The 15,944-nt window shown below is 55.2% G+C and overlaps 1 protein-coding gene across 1 annotated transcript in view; it reads right to left on the minus strand.

Annotated features, from left to right (window-relative positions):
• The window catches only part of CACNA1G (calcium voltage-gated channel subunit alpha1 G), a 91,988-nt gene extending 85,313 nt beyond the window's left edge, over positions 1-6,675 (minus strand). Inside the window, exons 1-2 of the mRNA XM_026046744.1 lie at positions 6,557-6,675; positions 6,259-6,392 (exon numbers count right to left, since the gene is read on the minus strand). Of these exons, the coding sequence (XP_025902529.1) occupies positions 6,259-6,392; positions 6,557-6,649 (227 nt within the window). The 5' untranslated portion in view covers positions 6,650-6,675. The remainder of the gene's footprint in view (positions 1-6,258; positions 6,393-6,556) is intronic.
• Between the last annotated feature and the right edge of the window lie 9,269 nt (positions 6,676-15,944).

Below are 15,944 nucleotides of genomic sequence, written 5' to 3' on the forward strand. Positions count from 1 at the left end.
ATCAAACATTATAAATTAAACATCATATGCCAGTTGCCCACAGAGAGACTTTTTAACTGCATCTCTCCCATCAGGAAAGTTTGCCAGAGGAATTAATTAGGGGTTATTTGCATATCAGAATAAAGTCAATGAGAGAGAACATCGTACAACAGCTCCGATGCCTGCAGTCCCTACCACCTGCTTTGGTTTTACCACTCTTGTAGAGGGTTCAGGGCCGAAGCTTCCTGAAAATCACTGTGCAATCCAGCGAGAGAATTCCCAGACACAGCCTTGGTTTACCAGGAAGGCACTGAGAGCCCACAGAGCAGCCCCTCTCCTCCTGGAGCTGGAGAAGCACTGGGAGAACTGCAAACTGGCTCAGCTGCTCTACGTTTAATCAGCATCGAGCAGGAGATCACTTGCAGGTGGGCATTACGTGGACCAGCAGGCACATGAATCACTACAGGTGACACCTGTAGACATCTGGGGCAAATGTGAACCAAGGAACCTCCATCTCTCCCTACTTGTGATAGGGAGCTCAAGCACAGCAGGACCAACCATCACAGCCCTGCCAGGACTTCACCCAGCTCTGCGCACAGGTACTTCTGAAGAGGCTGAGGCAGGCACATGCAGCAAGCAGGACTGTGAGGCTCTCCACACAGCTGCCACGAGCAACCACAGGACACGAATCTCTTCCAAAAATCACCAAGTTCCATCCTAAAGCTCCTAGGGTGATTCCTCTCCCTCCAACTTCCATGGTTAGAAACCTAATTTCCAGGCTAAATTTATTCAGGGCAAGCTTATATCCATTTATTCTTGTGCCAACATTGTCTTTTAAGAAGCTTATCGGGCTCTTTTTTGTCCCTGGTGTTCACCTACTGTACTTTTGCAGAGGACAAACCACAACCCCTCTCCTCCTTGCTTCTGTGCAGTTAAACCAACCTCGAAGCTCTTCCAGCCTCCTCTTGCAAGACAGGTTCACTGCTTCCCCAGTCATCTCCAGCCCTTTCTCCACCCGCTCCGCTGCCAATTAATTACCATCACCCTGTCAATTAATCACCATCACCCTTGAATAGACATTGAGCTTCCAGAGGAGGCTCTACCAGCGCCTTGTACCACTGCGTTAACACCTCGGCCTCTGTCCTGCTGCAAGTCTCGCTGGATTTGTCCGGGTCATGTCAGCTTTTCTTCATGATTGCACCACGCTGGTGACTTCTGCTCACCCAGTGATCAGCCAGACAGTCCCTTTCCTCTCTGCCAGTCCCTGTGGAGGACGTTCATCTGGAGAAGCCTCTCTGTTTAGTAGTCGTTATTTTCTAGAGATACTCTTGACTTCAAAAGGACAGTTTCAAAATGCATTTTAATTCAACAAAAAGATGATTAAAATGCCAAGATATATGTTTTTTTAAAGGTAGTACACTACTCTGAGCAAACTGCAGCATGGAGACCAAGCCCTCGCAGGCCTCTCCTGTGGGACACGGCCGAGGGCGCTGCCGTGACCGCACTGAGCAGCTCAGCTGCAGCCCTCGATACAACATCCAGACAGCGCCCGGGGACCTGGCTGCTCAAGCAACCTGCAAGAGCCTTGAGACAAGTACTCAGCAAAATAAAAATGTGGGTGAAAAAAAACAGGCGCTAAAGAACAGCTCCAATGAGAATCCCAACAACTCTCTGCCCAGAGGTCATTCACCACGGCAAAGGGATGCTCCAGCCCACGTTCCATGGCAAGGGAAGACACCCAGAGACAACTAGTGTCAGGATGTCACGAACTGGCGACGTGACAGGTGCATTTACCAGCACACCTAAGATTTACGCCTTGGAAATCTGCAGTGTAAAAAACTCACTCTGAAGCTTCAACTCGGATGTCATTTCTATTCAGCTGCAGGAGGAAGATGCCTGTCAAAGCCCCCGCCACGGACTCGAGCGCACAGAGAAGCTAAAGGTTTAGGAAAAGGCCAGGCACCAAGCAGAAGGGCTTCACAGCAAGTGCTGAAACTCGTCAAAGCCATCAGCAACTCCTGCTCACAGGAGCTGTTCAGCAAGGAAGCGTTTAGGGCTTCCAAGGGATAGGATCTGCAAAGCCAGGGGTACGACGCGCTGTTGGTGGGACACCTAGAAAGGTTTGGGATGGATGGGGCAGACAAAAAAAACGCCATTCAGGTTCTGCCTGGAGATAGGCATGTATCATGGGGGTTCTTTCACATAGCAGCCAAGCTGCTTGGATCTTGGAATCCAAGGAAGGATCTTGTAAGCATGTTGTCCAACGGCAGAACAGCCCTCCAGCAAAATCCTTTCAAAAGCCTTGAGTGAGAAGCAGGAGTTCCAGACGGACCTTTCTGGCCCCATCGGCCTCTAGACAAGCTACGGAAATGACAGCAATCCTGCTCTCCACAACTGCAGGGATCTCCCTTGCAACCCAGCCTGCCCCTGGTGCTGGCTCCACTCCCATTCCCCAGGTCACCACTGCTCCAAGAGCAGCCACCTCATGCAGGCGGCTTCCAAAGAGCCCAAATAAAACCGGGAAGCACCCAACCAAGTCAGACACCACCTTGTAAAATATTAAAAATGTGCATAGAGGAAAAAAAAAACCCACACATCAGAGCCCCGGAGCTTGTGCTGACTGCAGTTTCCGAGGAAAAAGCTTCGTGCATATGCATTACCCGCTGCAGGGAAGAGATGAAAAGCGGTGGCGGGGAGAGCCACGTGCGCCAAATTATTAACCCAGCGCTTCCCCGAGGAGGCGAGCGCTGGAGCCGGGCTCCAAGCGGGGCTCCGTGCCCAGCCAGCCCATCCAAACCAAGCGGATTTGGCTGCAGCCACTAACGAATCCGCAGCGAAGCGGTAACATCAGGCCGGACCCCCCGGACACGCGGGCGGCGTCGCGGGGAGCACAGGGCTCCTCTGCGGGCAGCGATAGAGAACCCCCGCTCGCTGCAAGGAACAGATAGACGCAGATTTATTCAACGTTGGAAGGGTTTCCAAAAGCGGGCATGGAGACGCCCTTTATCTACAAAGCGCAGCAATCGGGGATGATATTAGGCCGCCAGCGCTGGGAAAGACAAAGGGGAAATCACCGAGACGGGGTCCTCTCTTCAGAGCGTCGCAATGACGTTTCCACCCAGCCCTCACAGTCTTTGCTGTGCTGCCTTTGCAGCCTCACAGGTCCCACCACCTTTGGGGGCGTTGCTTAATTTAAAAAAAAAAAAATACTCTTTCTAGTCAAGCTGAATGGAATAAAAATAATAGTAGTGCTGGCGATAGAGCTCTGACTCGAGGGTGCTCCTGGCTGGGGCTGTTCCATCTCAAGGGATGCAGGAACGTGGGCACAAAGCAGGGAGCCACAAGCAGCTCTGGGGCCTCTGCTGTTCCCAGGACATGGATTTTTTTGATCTTTACCTTTCCAAAGGGATTCAGGTGAGACACTGGCCCCAGCTGCAGAGCTGCAGCTTCTCATGGGCATAAATCTGGAGCTGGCTCCAAGAGCCCTTTCTCTCCCATGGTCTCTATGACCATGTCAAGCCTTCCTACAGCATCCTCCATCCCTGGAATTCAGCACTCCAGGCAGCAGCAGGAGGGAGCCAGGCTTCCTTATGGGCTGTTTAGGACAACTTCAGCGGAGCTAACTCTTAATACAGTCATCAACACACAGCAAACATGAGAAGAAACCTCCAGGAGGCAAAGAGAAAAAGAAAATCAGATGTGCTTCTGAAGCGAACTGATTGCCAACCACCTCCAGCTCCTCTTGAAGCAGAAACAAAGCACTGCAGTGCTGTTTAGCTTTTGCATGAGGTCTTGACGGGGCTCGTTACTGTCGTGACGAGCAAAGCACAAACAGGGCTTCAAATAGGTGGCCTGAGAAGGGCTGAGCCCAGGCTTGCAGCCCATGTAATTTTCCCCCATTTAAGTCCATAACCCCCAGTCAAAGCCCTGTTTCAGCGAGCGGAGTTTTGATAGCACAGCGCTATTCTCATCTCCAGCAAGTTTCACTGTAATTACAGAGATGTGTTGCAGACATTACACTCTCTACAATTAGCGCTAATTGCATTACATTGTCACAAAGAAATCATTTACTCTTCGCGAGCTCACGAGATGGGGCCAGGCACGTAGAGAGAGCCAAGAAGCCCTTAGCATCTTTCCCATGCAGGGAAGGATCCTTCCCATCCACCACCGCTGGGATGCTCATCCCAGGAACACATCTCAAGTGGGAGCCACGGAGCTGTCTCACTGCTCCAACACTTTGACTCTGCATGCTTGGAATTTGACCCCAAAGTGCTTTTCTTCATCCTATACTTAATCTACTCCTTAATCGTATCTTGCTTTGGGTGACAGAGAGGCTTTGCTCCAGTCTCTGCAGCACCTTTGTGTTTCCTTAAGCACCAGCACCACGGAGGAGAAGGGCAGGACCTTGGGTGGAAGCGGCTGCTGCTGGAAGAGATGGGCTGATTCCAGAGGGGAGCAGGAAGGAGAGCGCCCGGATAACGGTGGTAGGGAAGCCCAGCGCACCAGGGAAGGCCGCGTCCTGCTTGGGGTTTAAAGCTGCTTCCATCTTTTGTCAGCTCAACCACTTTTGACAGGATCCAAATGGGAGCCGCTCGTGCACGCACAGAACAGAGCGATCATTGAGCACGAGGCGGAGCAGCCCCAGCACGGGCTGCAAAACCTCCAGCACGCACTGAAAATCCTGCGCAGGTGCCCGGGTGGGAGGCCACGCAGGTGCTCAAGCAAAGCCCCGTTACACTTCAGCACCAGGAATTAGCACGGGAGCAGGAGGGACAGCTGCACTACAGGGACATCACTCTGCCCCTTGCCTTGGCTCTTCCAGGCCCTGATCCTTGGGGATGGTCCTGCTCCAGCGGCGCAGAGCAAGGCGAGCTCGGCTGGCTGCTGTGGGACCAGTGACAGCCAGAGCGAGCCCTGACCTTGCGATGCTGCCACCAAGCCAGGGCAGGCAGTGCAAATAAGAAGACGCTTCGGAGAGAAGCTGTGTGTGTGCAAAGGCAAAGGGACATTTTGCGCCTCACCTTTACTTTTCCCAGCAAACAGCTCCTGACGTGACAAAGCAAAGAGGCAGGAGGGGTGCGGGCAGCTCTGTCTGCCCCTCGCGGGCTCCTCGTGCCCTTTGCAGCAGCGAGCGGCGGCAGAGCCCAGCGCAGGGCAGCACAGACCCCATTTGCTCCTGTGGAAGCCTAACCACGATGGAAACCTAAACCCAGGGCTCCACTGCAACCCCCTTACTTCCTTACGGGAAGCATCAAGGTGCTCCCGTATTCCTGCAAGCAGCTCCCCACCGATGCACCCACGAGCAGCTCTGGGCACAGGCTACAAACCCCCCTGGCCAGGGGATGTTCGGGCAGCCCAGCCCCACGCTGGGCTGGAGCAGAGCGGACCCGGTGGCCCGGCCCAGCCAACATCCTGCCGGTAACGAGGGCCAGATGCTCCGAGGGGAGACGTAATCCCGCTCCGAGCGGCATGTTCTGCGCCCGCCGCGGGACGCTGGTTCGCACCGATTCTCCCAGCTCCCGCCCTTCTGCTCCCGTCCCTGCCTCCAACCTCTCTTTTAAACCTCATGAAAGGCTGGAGCCTCCACAGCAGCCCCTAGCCACGAGTTCCTCCATCCCACAACGGGCCGCTGCCTCTCTCGGCAGACCCTGAGCATCCCACTGCCCCCCGCGCCTGGAAAACAGCCCGGCTGGGAGGGCTCCCTGGCCCGTTCCAGGAAAAATCCAGATCATCTGATTTCTGTATCAAAACTGGGGAAAACACGCCGTTTTCCCAAAGGTCCCCAGGCTCCCGGAGCAGGGAGGGGAGCGAAAGCCGGCGAGCGCTCAGCGCGTCCAAGCGACTCGGCTCGCTGGCCATGGGCCAGGAACTTTTCATGTGGATTCCCAGCCCCAGCCAGGAGGATCTCGGGTGCTAGAGGAGCCGCTAACTCAAACCAGGTGACTTGTAGAGGAAAGTGCTCGGAAAGGCAGACTTGGTCGCTCGCCCTCAAAGAAAACAAAGCGGGCAAAGCACGCACGTCGCGCTGAAATATTCCTGCTGGAACCCGGCTGCTCGCTCCAAACGATCTGCCGAAACCTCATCCCGCAGGCAGGGCTGCAGGAAACCCGAAACGCGGTGCCGCAGGAGCCAGCATGGCTCAGGCCACCCCGGCCGTCCCCGCACGCTCTGTTGGGATGGGGACACCGACGGGGGACACAGTGCTCCAACGCCTGTGATTCTGGGCTGGGAGCAAGGATTGCTGAAGGGAAAAGGGGAATCCTGGTGCATCAGGCTTACCCTGCTATGACAATGAAGAAGTCCAGGCGGTTCCACGTGTCCCCCAGGTAGCACTTCTTCCCAAAGATCCCCAGCGCGATCATCTTGACTATCATTTCCACAGCGAAGAAGGCAAAGATGAAGTCGTCGAAGCTCTGGAAAAAGAGAGGGGGAAATAAAAAGGGAAAAGCGCAAGCCCACGCTCGCTCCAGCATGAGGGATCACGGGCCCGAGCCGAGCACCGTGGCACCGGGCGCATTTGGCAGGACCAGGAGCGGATCCCGGTGCCTGGCTCCGCATGCCGGCGGCCGGGACGTACCTGGAGGATGCGGCAGCGCGGCGAGTCGCAGGCGATGTCCTCGCAGGGGTGGAACATGCCCAGCGTGACGCAGTTGAGGAGGATCACCAGCATGCTCACCCGCTCGAACCACGTGCGCCGCAGCTCCGTCAAGGAAGCCAAGAGTCCCCGGCAAAACACGAGTGCAAGTCCCCGGCCGGCCAAGGGGACAGCGCAGCAAGGCCCAAAATCCCCACTTCTTGCCCCAAGTTTCTCACCCTGCTACACTTTGTTCCCCCTGGTGACGTCTGTAGGTAGGGCGAACATGAAGAGACTCTATGAAATTGAAGTTGCACCGCCAAGGGCTGGTATGATGGATTAAAAATATTTAATTAAAAGAGGGATATAAACTTTTAGGGAAAAAAACCATTAATGCCATTTCCTGGCATTTTACAGAAAAGCACTTTAATGACATTATGGTTTCCTATTAGCCGTGCCGTAGCTTATCCCAGGGGCATCTCCCTCCAGCCAGGGATTGAACTCTGCGTTCCCAGCCCAAATTAAGACTGTCAAAACCATTAACCAAGTGCCCGAGAGGCTTAAGACGGAGCGAGGCCCCGCAGTGCCCAGGCCTGATCTAGTGGCTTGGAAGAACCAGAGGCTCTGGGTTCATTCGAGGGACCTTTCCCCAGGAATTCCAGTGAAATCCCCCAGGGCTCAGTCACTGGAAGCTGGCAATTCGCACCATTTAACCAGGAGCGGTGATTACGGCACAGGAAGAGAAATTCCCGCTGCCAGGTTGTGGTTAGGGCCTGGAATATTCCTCCCAAATATAGCCCTGCCGGGGCACACGCCAAGGCTCCCTGGGGTGCCGAGCACCCATGTGCAGAGCCCGCGAGGACCCACAAAGCCCTCGAGAAAGCGAGGAAGGGGAAAAACCGCCAAGCTGCGAGATCCCGGGTCAGCAACAGAGCGCGCGCGTCTGGCAACGGCTGCGTAAAATATTCCCCGCGGAAGCGAGAAGGCTCCGGAGCGGCCGACGAGACAGACGGGCAGATGGGCGCTCCCCCCAGCAGTGGCGCTGCGGGAGACGGGAGCGTCGCGGGATGCGGCGCTTCCTCCCGCCGGAGCCCCAGGGCACTCGGCACCGCGGGAATAGGATGCCGTGGAAGGGGGTCTTGCTTCATTCCTCGGCTGCCTGCTGGGATTCCAGAGGCTGGGGATGGATGGGGGTGGATGCGGCCGGGGATGGATGCTCCTCTGAGCATCACGGAGACGCAGAGCAGGAGCAAACCGGGAATATTAGACCTGCAGGCTTGATTGAAAAGCAAAATGGGACTTAGGCTGAAGAAGTCAGCCTAAAGTTTAAAGAAATCACCGAGGGAAAGCCAGGAGGGACAGTGGAGCTGCTGAGGCCCCCGCCGACAAAGCTCCTGCATCCTGTGGGATCCAAATCCCCCGACCGGGCTCATGGGAGCCAGGCTGGAGCCAAAGGCTTCCCCAGAGCAAGCTGGGCAAGGCGCTCATGAGCATCCGAGCAATTCCCAGCATCCCAGTGAGCATCCCGACAAGCTGGGCTGGAGGGAGCCCTGCCGGGTGGCTCTGCAGCCAGCCGGGACAGAGCACCCCCCAGGCACAGGGAAGGCTTTCCACCTTTTCCAGGGGTTTGCTCCCTTATCCCGTTTCCCTGGCCAGTGGCCGTGTGCAAGCGCCAGTGCCAAGCTGAGCTCGCAGCCGGGCTGCTGAGCTGGGAACTGCACAAAATTGTGCAAAAGCTGCACAAAAAGGGAACTCTGATGGCCGCGTTATCCAGCCACCCAGGAACCGAGCCCTCCTGAGCACCCGCGATGCAATGGCCCATCCCAGAAAGAAGGGATCCAAGAAGTGCCAGCGAGCTCCCTTCTCATCCCAGTGGGAACAAACCTCCCCAGGCAGGAAAACAGCCCAGGCAAGCAGAGAGCCATAGGGATGGATGGCGGGTATTTGCTGATGGCATTTTATTTTTCCTGGCTCCAACACGGTCCCGCTTCACAGCGCATTGCTCCTGTGGGCAGCGCTGCCACGGATCTAACCCCACACCTGATTAAAAATTGCTGCGTCTGGGCAGCCGGGACCCGGGCGCTGCTAAGAGCACTATGTTAATGCGCCGCCGAGAGATCTGCAGATTGGGGGTACTTTCTATTTTTTGACTTTTTTTAATCCCCCGGCAGAAGGGGACTTCAGGCTCGCTCCGCTGCTAATGGGATTTTGAGCGAGGCACAAAGTGCTGATGGCTCCGGCTTCACCGCCGCTGCCACGGCCGGGGGCTGACAAAGGGAAACTGCAATTAGCAGAAGCAGAAAGTGCCTTATTGAGATCTGCCTTGTGCTCCAGAGCCACCGACCCGCTTCAGCATCCCGGCATTGCCAGAGCATCCCCAACCCAGCATCCCAGCCAAGACGGGAGTCCATGGGTCACTAAACCAGAGGTCCAATTTTCCAGCACCGCTTATCCCTGGTTACTTCTAATAATCCACTTTTCCCCCCCCGCCATCAGCTTTGTCAAGACAGATAACCAAAACATTCACGGATGCTTTCCGTGCAGAAAAATCCCCATTTCAGCCACATGGAAATATCCACTTAGTCTTTGGATATAACCCGGCTATTCATTCTTCTCCTGCAACATTACAACACCAAAGGGAAATAGCCGGCCTGAAATCGCCCGCTAGAAAAAGTCTTTGCAGGGACATAGCACCGGGCAGAGCTGCGCTCTGAGTGGAGACACGTGGCTGATCCCGCTTGGATCCATCGGATCCCGTGCCAGCAGCACAGCCAGACCTCGGCTAATTAAGAGGCGAGTGCCCGCGATTCAATTACCCTGCACTCGGCAGCTTAATGCAATCGGGAGGGAAAGATATTGCATTACGCCACGTCCGATTCGCTTGCACAAGCAGGGCTCAAATTCAGGCGCAGCCAGGGCTTGCAAGGCCGGCGTTTTTATTTTATTTTATTTTGCGCAAATGCCGAGCAAAAATTGGGTTGAAATGACAGCCTTCCCCTGCAGTGTCACCGCGTCCCACCAGCTTAGGAGCGACACCAGGATAAGCTGCTGCTGTTAACGAGCGCGGAGTCGGAGGCTTCGCTCCTATCATCTGCTCCAGAAATAGCCCCTTGACAAGAGCACAAAGGGACTTCCAGGGCCCGGCCTTGCGGGGAAGAGGAGCGGCTAAAATCCTAAAACATTAATTCAGGCCGCGCACGAGGAAAGCTGAAAGTCCTTCTGCATTAATTGGCCTCACCGATGGAAACAACCAGCCCCGACGGTCCCGTCCCTCATGGGGAGAGCCTCGGCGCGGCTTGCCCAAACCCAGCATATTGAAGCAGATATTTTTTTGACCACGTGCCTTAAGAAGCTAACTTGGCTTTTATCTGCTGCTCCTCAAACCAAACTCAAAGTTTGTCTCCCAGAGCCATCAGCCCCCTTAGATGCTCCCTGAGAGCAGCCCCGATGAGGAAGGCCCGATTTAAGGCCTCTTCTCCCACCAATCCCTATGGAGAGCACCATAGGGCAGAACTTCAACCCAAACATATGTTTTTATCCCCCATCCCACTACAAGTCATCCCAAAGAACACCCATACATCACTGTGGGACACAGTCTGTGGGATGGCCAGCACCTAGAGACGCTTTACTGCAGCAGGGGGCATGTGAACAATCCAACTCAATAGTTGAATTATTCAGGAATAACATGGATATTATTCCATTATGTTATTATATTATCCCATATTTCAATTCCTGTGGATATTCAGGATACTATTGAGTTGGGAGCGCCATGGCTGGGCCATCCACGTTCCTTGGGGCACACAGGTAACACCAGGTTCCCTCCGCCCGCCACACCGAGACCCCCCCCCCGGCTTCCGACACGGGCACGGCACTGGGAAATGTCGCATATTTGTCTTATTTTGTTCCCTCTTTGTCCTTTTTTTAGTCTCTTTCTACTTTCCCCCCCTGCCGGAAGCGCGCCGGTCGCCACGGCAACGCCGGTGTTCCGGGCCCGGGCAGAGCCGCGGTGACGTCGGCCCCTCCGGCACCGCCGCACTTATGTAACGGGAACCGGGAGCTGGGGAAGGAGCCGGCACTGCGGCTGCCATCCCGGGATACGGCCGGGAGGGATGGCTACGCCGGGAACGCGTCCCAGGGCGCTCCGGGACCCGGAGGCTTCCCAGGCCTCCGAAGGTAGCGGCGCCCGCTCTTCCTCCTCCTCCTCCTCCCTGGAGGACGGACACGAGGCCCGTCCCAAGCGAGTCTTGGCCATGCCCCAAGAAGCGCCACTTGAGGACAACCCCGCAGGGCCCTGGGCCCTGCCGGCCCCGGCACCAAGCAGATCCCAGGCTATTAAAAACCCAGGAGTCGGGAGCAGGAAGGACTCGGAGCTGAGGAGACTCCAGCGCTCCCGGCTACAGGCCAAAAGCGGCCGCTGGCTAATTCCACAATTCCCTTGTGGCTGCAGCCTGCGGGAGGCACAGAGGCGATGGGATGTGGCAATGGAGCAAGGAGTGCAGGCCGAGGAGAAGATGCATCCATGAGGCTGGCCGTATGGAGCAGAGGGAATTCCTGCCTCCAAGCCAGAGAAATGCCGACTGGCCAAGGAGTTTGTGTCCATCAGGGACATAAACCTCTGTGTCCATGAGGGAGCAGGTCCCACCTTGCAGCTCGTTCCCACATCCCACTGTATTGCTCGGGTTGCTATGGGGGCAATGGAGGCTGCGGACACACAGACTGTGCAGGGAACTGAGTGGGATACTGAAGCCATTCCATATGCCGCACCTGGACAGACCTGTACTCATCCAAAGGGGACGTGCTGGGTACCAGCCCCATAGCTCATGGGACAGGTGTCCAAAGTCATCAGCAAGCCCTGCAGAAACGCAAGCAAGTTTGGGGGCTAATTCCAAACTATTGTGGAGCAGGGAGATGGTGCGGGGCAGATAGAGAGCAAACCCCTTCCACCCACCACTACATGGGTTCAGGATGCCCTGGAAGAGCCCAGCACCCAGCGACAACCCCCTCTACTCTTTCCCCTCCTGCTATTTTAACCATGGGAGGATAAAAGCTTGGAGCAAACACTGGGGCACCTCAAACTGCCCACAAATTTCTGGCTATGTTTTCTGAACTGGCTTCGATTAGGAAAAACACGTTTATGGAACCTGAAGCCGATTTTCCGAACAGGCAGCTTCACTGGCTTGCCTGGAAACGGAGCCAATTTCTCCTTTCTAAAAAAACCACCAGAGCCCCTGAACATAAAATAAACATTCAACGCACAAAATGCAGCATTTTGTTACAGGACAAGTACTTAGTTTGGCTGAAACTATCTCACACGTTTGAGGTTTTAAAGCATAAGAGTTTAAATTAAAAAAAGTATTTTTCAGTGTAAGCAACATATTGCTTTCAGAGACGAGAAGAGCATCAAACCCCTCATTCTGCACGTGGGGAGGTGGAGGTTGAGGCCACCTCGGCCGCCAGGGAGGCTGGAGCTGCATCAAAGCCAGCCCGGCAACTCCCAGGTGCCGGCACAAATCCCCCGGACACGGAGCGCGCGGCGCCTGCCGCTCACTGTGCAAAACAGCTCGCGCCGGAGCGAGCCCAGCTGCCAGGCCTCCGGTCAAGTCACCTGTTCTAAAATACCTGCTTTTGGTTTTCCTGGTTGTACTGGCTTAAAAGCACTTCTCTATCTGAAGAGAACCAGCAGCTGCCACGGCTCCTCTCCGAATTCACAATTCCAGTGTGTAGGTGCATTAAGGGAATGTATCTGCTGGGACAGGTGGACAAAACCAGCAGCACAAACCACCTGCCTGACCCAGCAGGCATCCAGCACCCTGTCCCTTCCCAAAACATTTTACAAGCACAAAGCAAAAGAGAAGCCTCCAGCCCAGCCTGCTTAATTCCTGCACCAAAAAGCTTAAACCAACTCATTTCTAATGCTTCTGATCTTCCCAAAAGCCTCATGAAAAATGCACCAGAGCCCGCAGGTTTCTCAGTTTTGCAGATATGCTGCACCATGGGTGGTAAATGGGCCAGCACACCCAGGACACTCCACCGATGTCCCCAGTCTCTGCCCATGAAGGCTCCCACCCCAGGATCTGCTCCTGGCCAGGGACTCACTCTGCTGGTACCTAACCCTGCACTCAGGCTGCAGCCCTCAGGTCCAAGCAGCAGCACGGTCTAACGCACTCCAAGCCCAGCTCAGGACTCAGATTTTTGATCCTCCCAAACCTTTTAGTCTGACCTCCTTCCTTGGCCATGACTCCTCCTGGGTGACACCTCCATATCCATCGCACAGCCCCATGCTCCTCCTGAAGAGGGGAAGATCAAGGCACCTGGTCCTGGTCCTGGTCCTGCTCCAGCATCTAAATAGCTCCACACATGGAGCTCTTTAGGGAGAGCTTTAAGTGTAAATGAGCTCTAATGAAGCTGTGTCTCACACCACCTGCCCAGGTCCCACCAAACCCAGCTATGGATCCAGATGAGGCTGCTGGGAGCCAAAGGAGAGGTGGGAATGCAAAGTCCCTTTGCAGGGAAGTGCCTCCCTCCACTTCCTCCTCTTCCTTAATGCCAGCAGGATGGAGCAACCTGTGCACTGCAGATCCATGCACAGGGCAGCCCTGTTGGTCCCTGTGCTGCACTCCAACAGGAGCTTTAAAAAATTCACGAGCAACAAAAGAACTTCCACAAAATAAAAATCACAGTTTGTTTTCCATTAATAACATAGCATCAGCCTTACTCAAGAGGCTCCCGCTCTTGCCCTTTGCAGTCCTGCTTTCCTCTCTGTCACCACCTCACCCTTCCCTCCTATTCCCTGTGCACTTTTCACTTCTGTTATCTGTGGCTCAGGCTCTTAGAAATGACCAATAAAGCCCAAACTTCCCTTTTTTGAGTCCGACGCTGGTAACTCTCTCCAATCCCGCGTGATTTAATCATCCTCCCTCTAATGCAAAGTGCATGTTCTAATTCCACCTAATAAAGTGCAAAGCAAGAAGGAAGCAGAAAACGAAGCCATGGGGCACGGGACTGCTCTGGGTTTGTCTTCTCCCTAATTCCATTATTGCTTGGAAATGAGGTCTCCATATTCCTGCTCCGGCATTAGCAGCTGCTCCGCTTTCCCCTGAACCCCGGAGACCGGGTCCTAATGAATCCAGCAGCCAGAAGCAGGTTTTTTAAACCACCACAGCAGCAACCCCGACAGCAGCTCGGATTAGAGCATCTCACGGGTTAACGCTCCTGCTCGTGCAGGGGCTGCAAGGGGACGAGGAGCTCGGGCCAAGGAGAGCGGTGAGGACACGGCACCGGGGCTCTCTCCATCCATTTACACCTCATCAAATCCTCACTGCTCTCGCCCGTACCGAGCGCAGTGACCGCACCAGCCCGGACTAAAGGTGCTGCAAGATGCTGCAGGAGCAGCCTGCAGTGCCTGGGCCACGGGGGACACGAGGATGTGCAGTGGCTCCAAATTTTGCTGTTTTCCTGATGATTTATTATTGTAAATCCAAGAGTCCCAGGGAAGCAACACAGCTCCCAGCGCTGGCTTTACCTTTGGATGCCTCAGAGATGCTGGAGGCCAGTGACCACACTAGGTAAAACAGGACTTCTCTCAAATAGGGCCTTATCTTGGGTTCTTTTGCCAAATTCAAAGGAATTTGGGCAAGATCCCTCTCATTAGCTTCATCTTCTGGTCTCTCTGTTCTCGGATCTCATCAAGCCTCGCGGCAGCGGTGCCAAATTAAGGCAAAGGAGCCAGCTCCCTCTCGAGACCCAGGCCACCTCCGCAAACCTGCGGAGCCAGACTTATCCCAGGTCTCACCCCAGAGACTTGACCAGCACTCTATTAAAACCGGGCCATTTATTTAGGTGCTTAGATATGGATTTCACATGGCTAAAATTAGCCATGAAAGTTGCACTTTTATGGCTTTCTCATCCCATGCCTCAGTTTCTAAAACCAGTGAAAGGAAGAACAATTATTTCTCGCCAACCCTCTCAAAAGCACTTTGAGATCTTCAGATGACAGCACGGCTTGGTGCAGACGTATTCATTATTCTTCCCCTCCATGGAGCAGTGTTAAATATTTCTCCATATAAAGTCATTTTCTAAATTAGGTAAAGACGGTGAGTTTTGCACTGAGCACATGTGGATATTTTTATAAAATGTTTAAAACTTCTCGTCTGACTTTTTCTTCCCCTTGAAGGACACTGCACTGAATTAAACCCTCCCGTGACCCCGTTTCGTTTTGCCCTCGAGTTCTTTCGAGGGAGCCTCAGCCAAAAGGAGCGTGAGCGAGTTCCCTTCGCAGCGCCTCGGGCTCCTGCTGCACTTGGGCTTTGCTGGGAGGAGAAAGGAGGTGGGACGTGCCAGGATGCATCCCAGAGGGTTTATACGCCAGGATCCACCTACATTCCCATGGGATTCTCCAAATCCAGGCTCCGATTTCTGCTCTCGATTTTGCCAGGCTACAAACGTCACCAAAGAAGCTGCTCTGCCGCTGGCTTCTCTCCCAGCTCCCTGGAAAACACAGCAGGCTGCCCGCAAGGAGGAGGAGACATGGAGAGCCCAAATAACTGGGACTGCGGTGCAAGGGCCTGGGAGAAAGGTCGCCCTCCTCCTCCTCCTCTGCGCAGGGCACCATCAACCACACCCAGGAACTAAAATGCAATGAGGTCCTAGTGAAGGGGCCAGAAAAGCCAGGATAAAAGGAAAAGCAGGAGTCGCCCGGGACGCGCAGGGCACCAGGTTTAACGGAGGACGTTTCAGAAGGACACAGAGGTGTTTGCAGCGGAGCCGGGTGCCCGCTCGGCACGGCCGGCAAACACGGGAAAGGGCAGCGGCTGCCGCGGAGAGAGCAAAGCGGCCGCCGGCCCCCGGGACAGAGGCTCGTGGCCGTGCAAAATGAGACGTTGACGCTGCAAGACGTGTCCGCTCCAGCCCTGGGAACGGCGTCGAGCCCAGGCTGCACCAGGCGGGAGCAGGAGCTCATGGACACCAGCGACACGGACTCTTCCCGCATCCCAGGAATAGCCACGGGCTGGGCGGGAGATGCTCGTCGGCCCCGGTGCCGCTTTGCAAGAGGAGGAGGTCGCCGGGGGCCAAGCCGGAGGCGCAGGGACCAGGGGGCTCGTCCTTCCTCCTCCCAGCGGCCGCCTCCGTGTTTCCCGGCTCCCTCGGCGCTGCCGAGCGGCTCCAGATGTTTTCCCGGCTGGAGCGCTGGCGTGGGAATCCCGCTCGCCCCCGGCAGTAGTGCAAAGGGCCGCGGCCCCATCAAAGCGGCTGAAGGGCTGGGTCCCCCGTGTCGGCTGCTCCAAACCCTTGGAAGCGGCTTCCTGCACATAAATCCCTGTTGTTTTGGAATGTTCTGGGTTTTAATGTTTGGGATAAATATCTCCCAGGTCTGTCACTTGCCTCTGCCACC

This window comes from Nothoprocta perdicaria, unplaced genomic scaffold (assembly GCF_003342845.1).
Source record: "Nothoprocta perdicaria isolate Ctin4 unplaced genomic scaffold, notPer1 scaffold_46, whole genome shotgun sequence".
Classification (NCBI taxonomy): domain Eukaryota; kingdom Metazoa; phylum Chordata; class Aves; order Tinamiformes; family Tinamidae; genus Nothoprocta; species Nothoprocta perdicaria.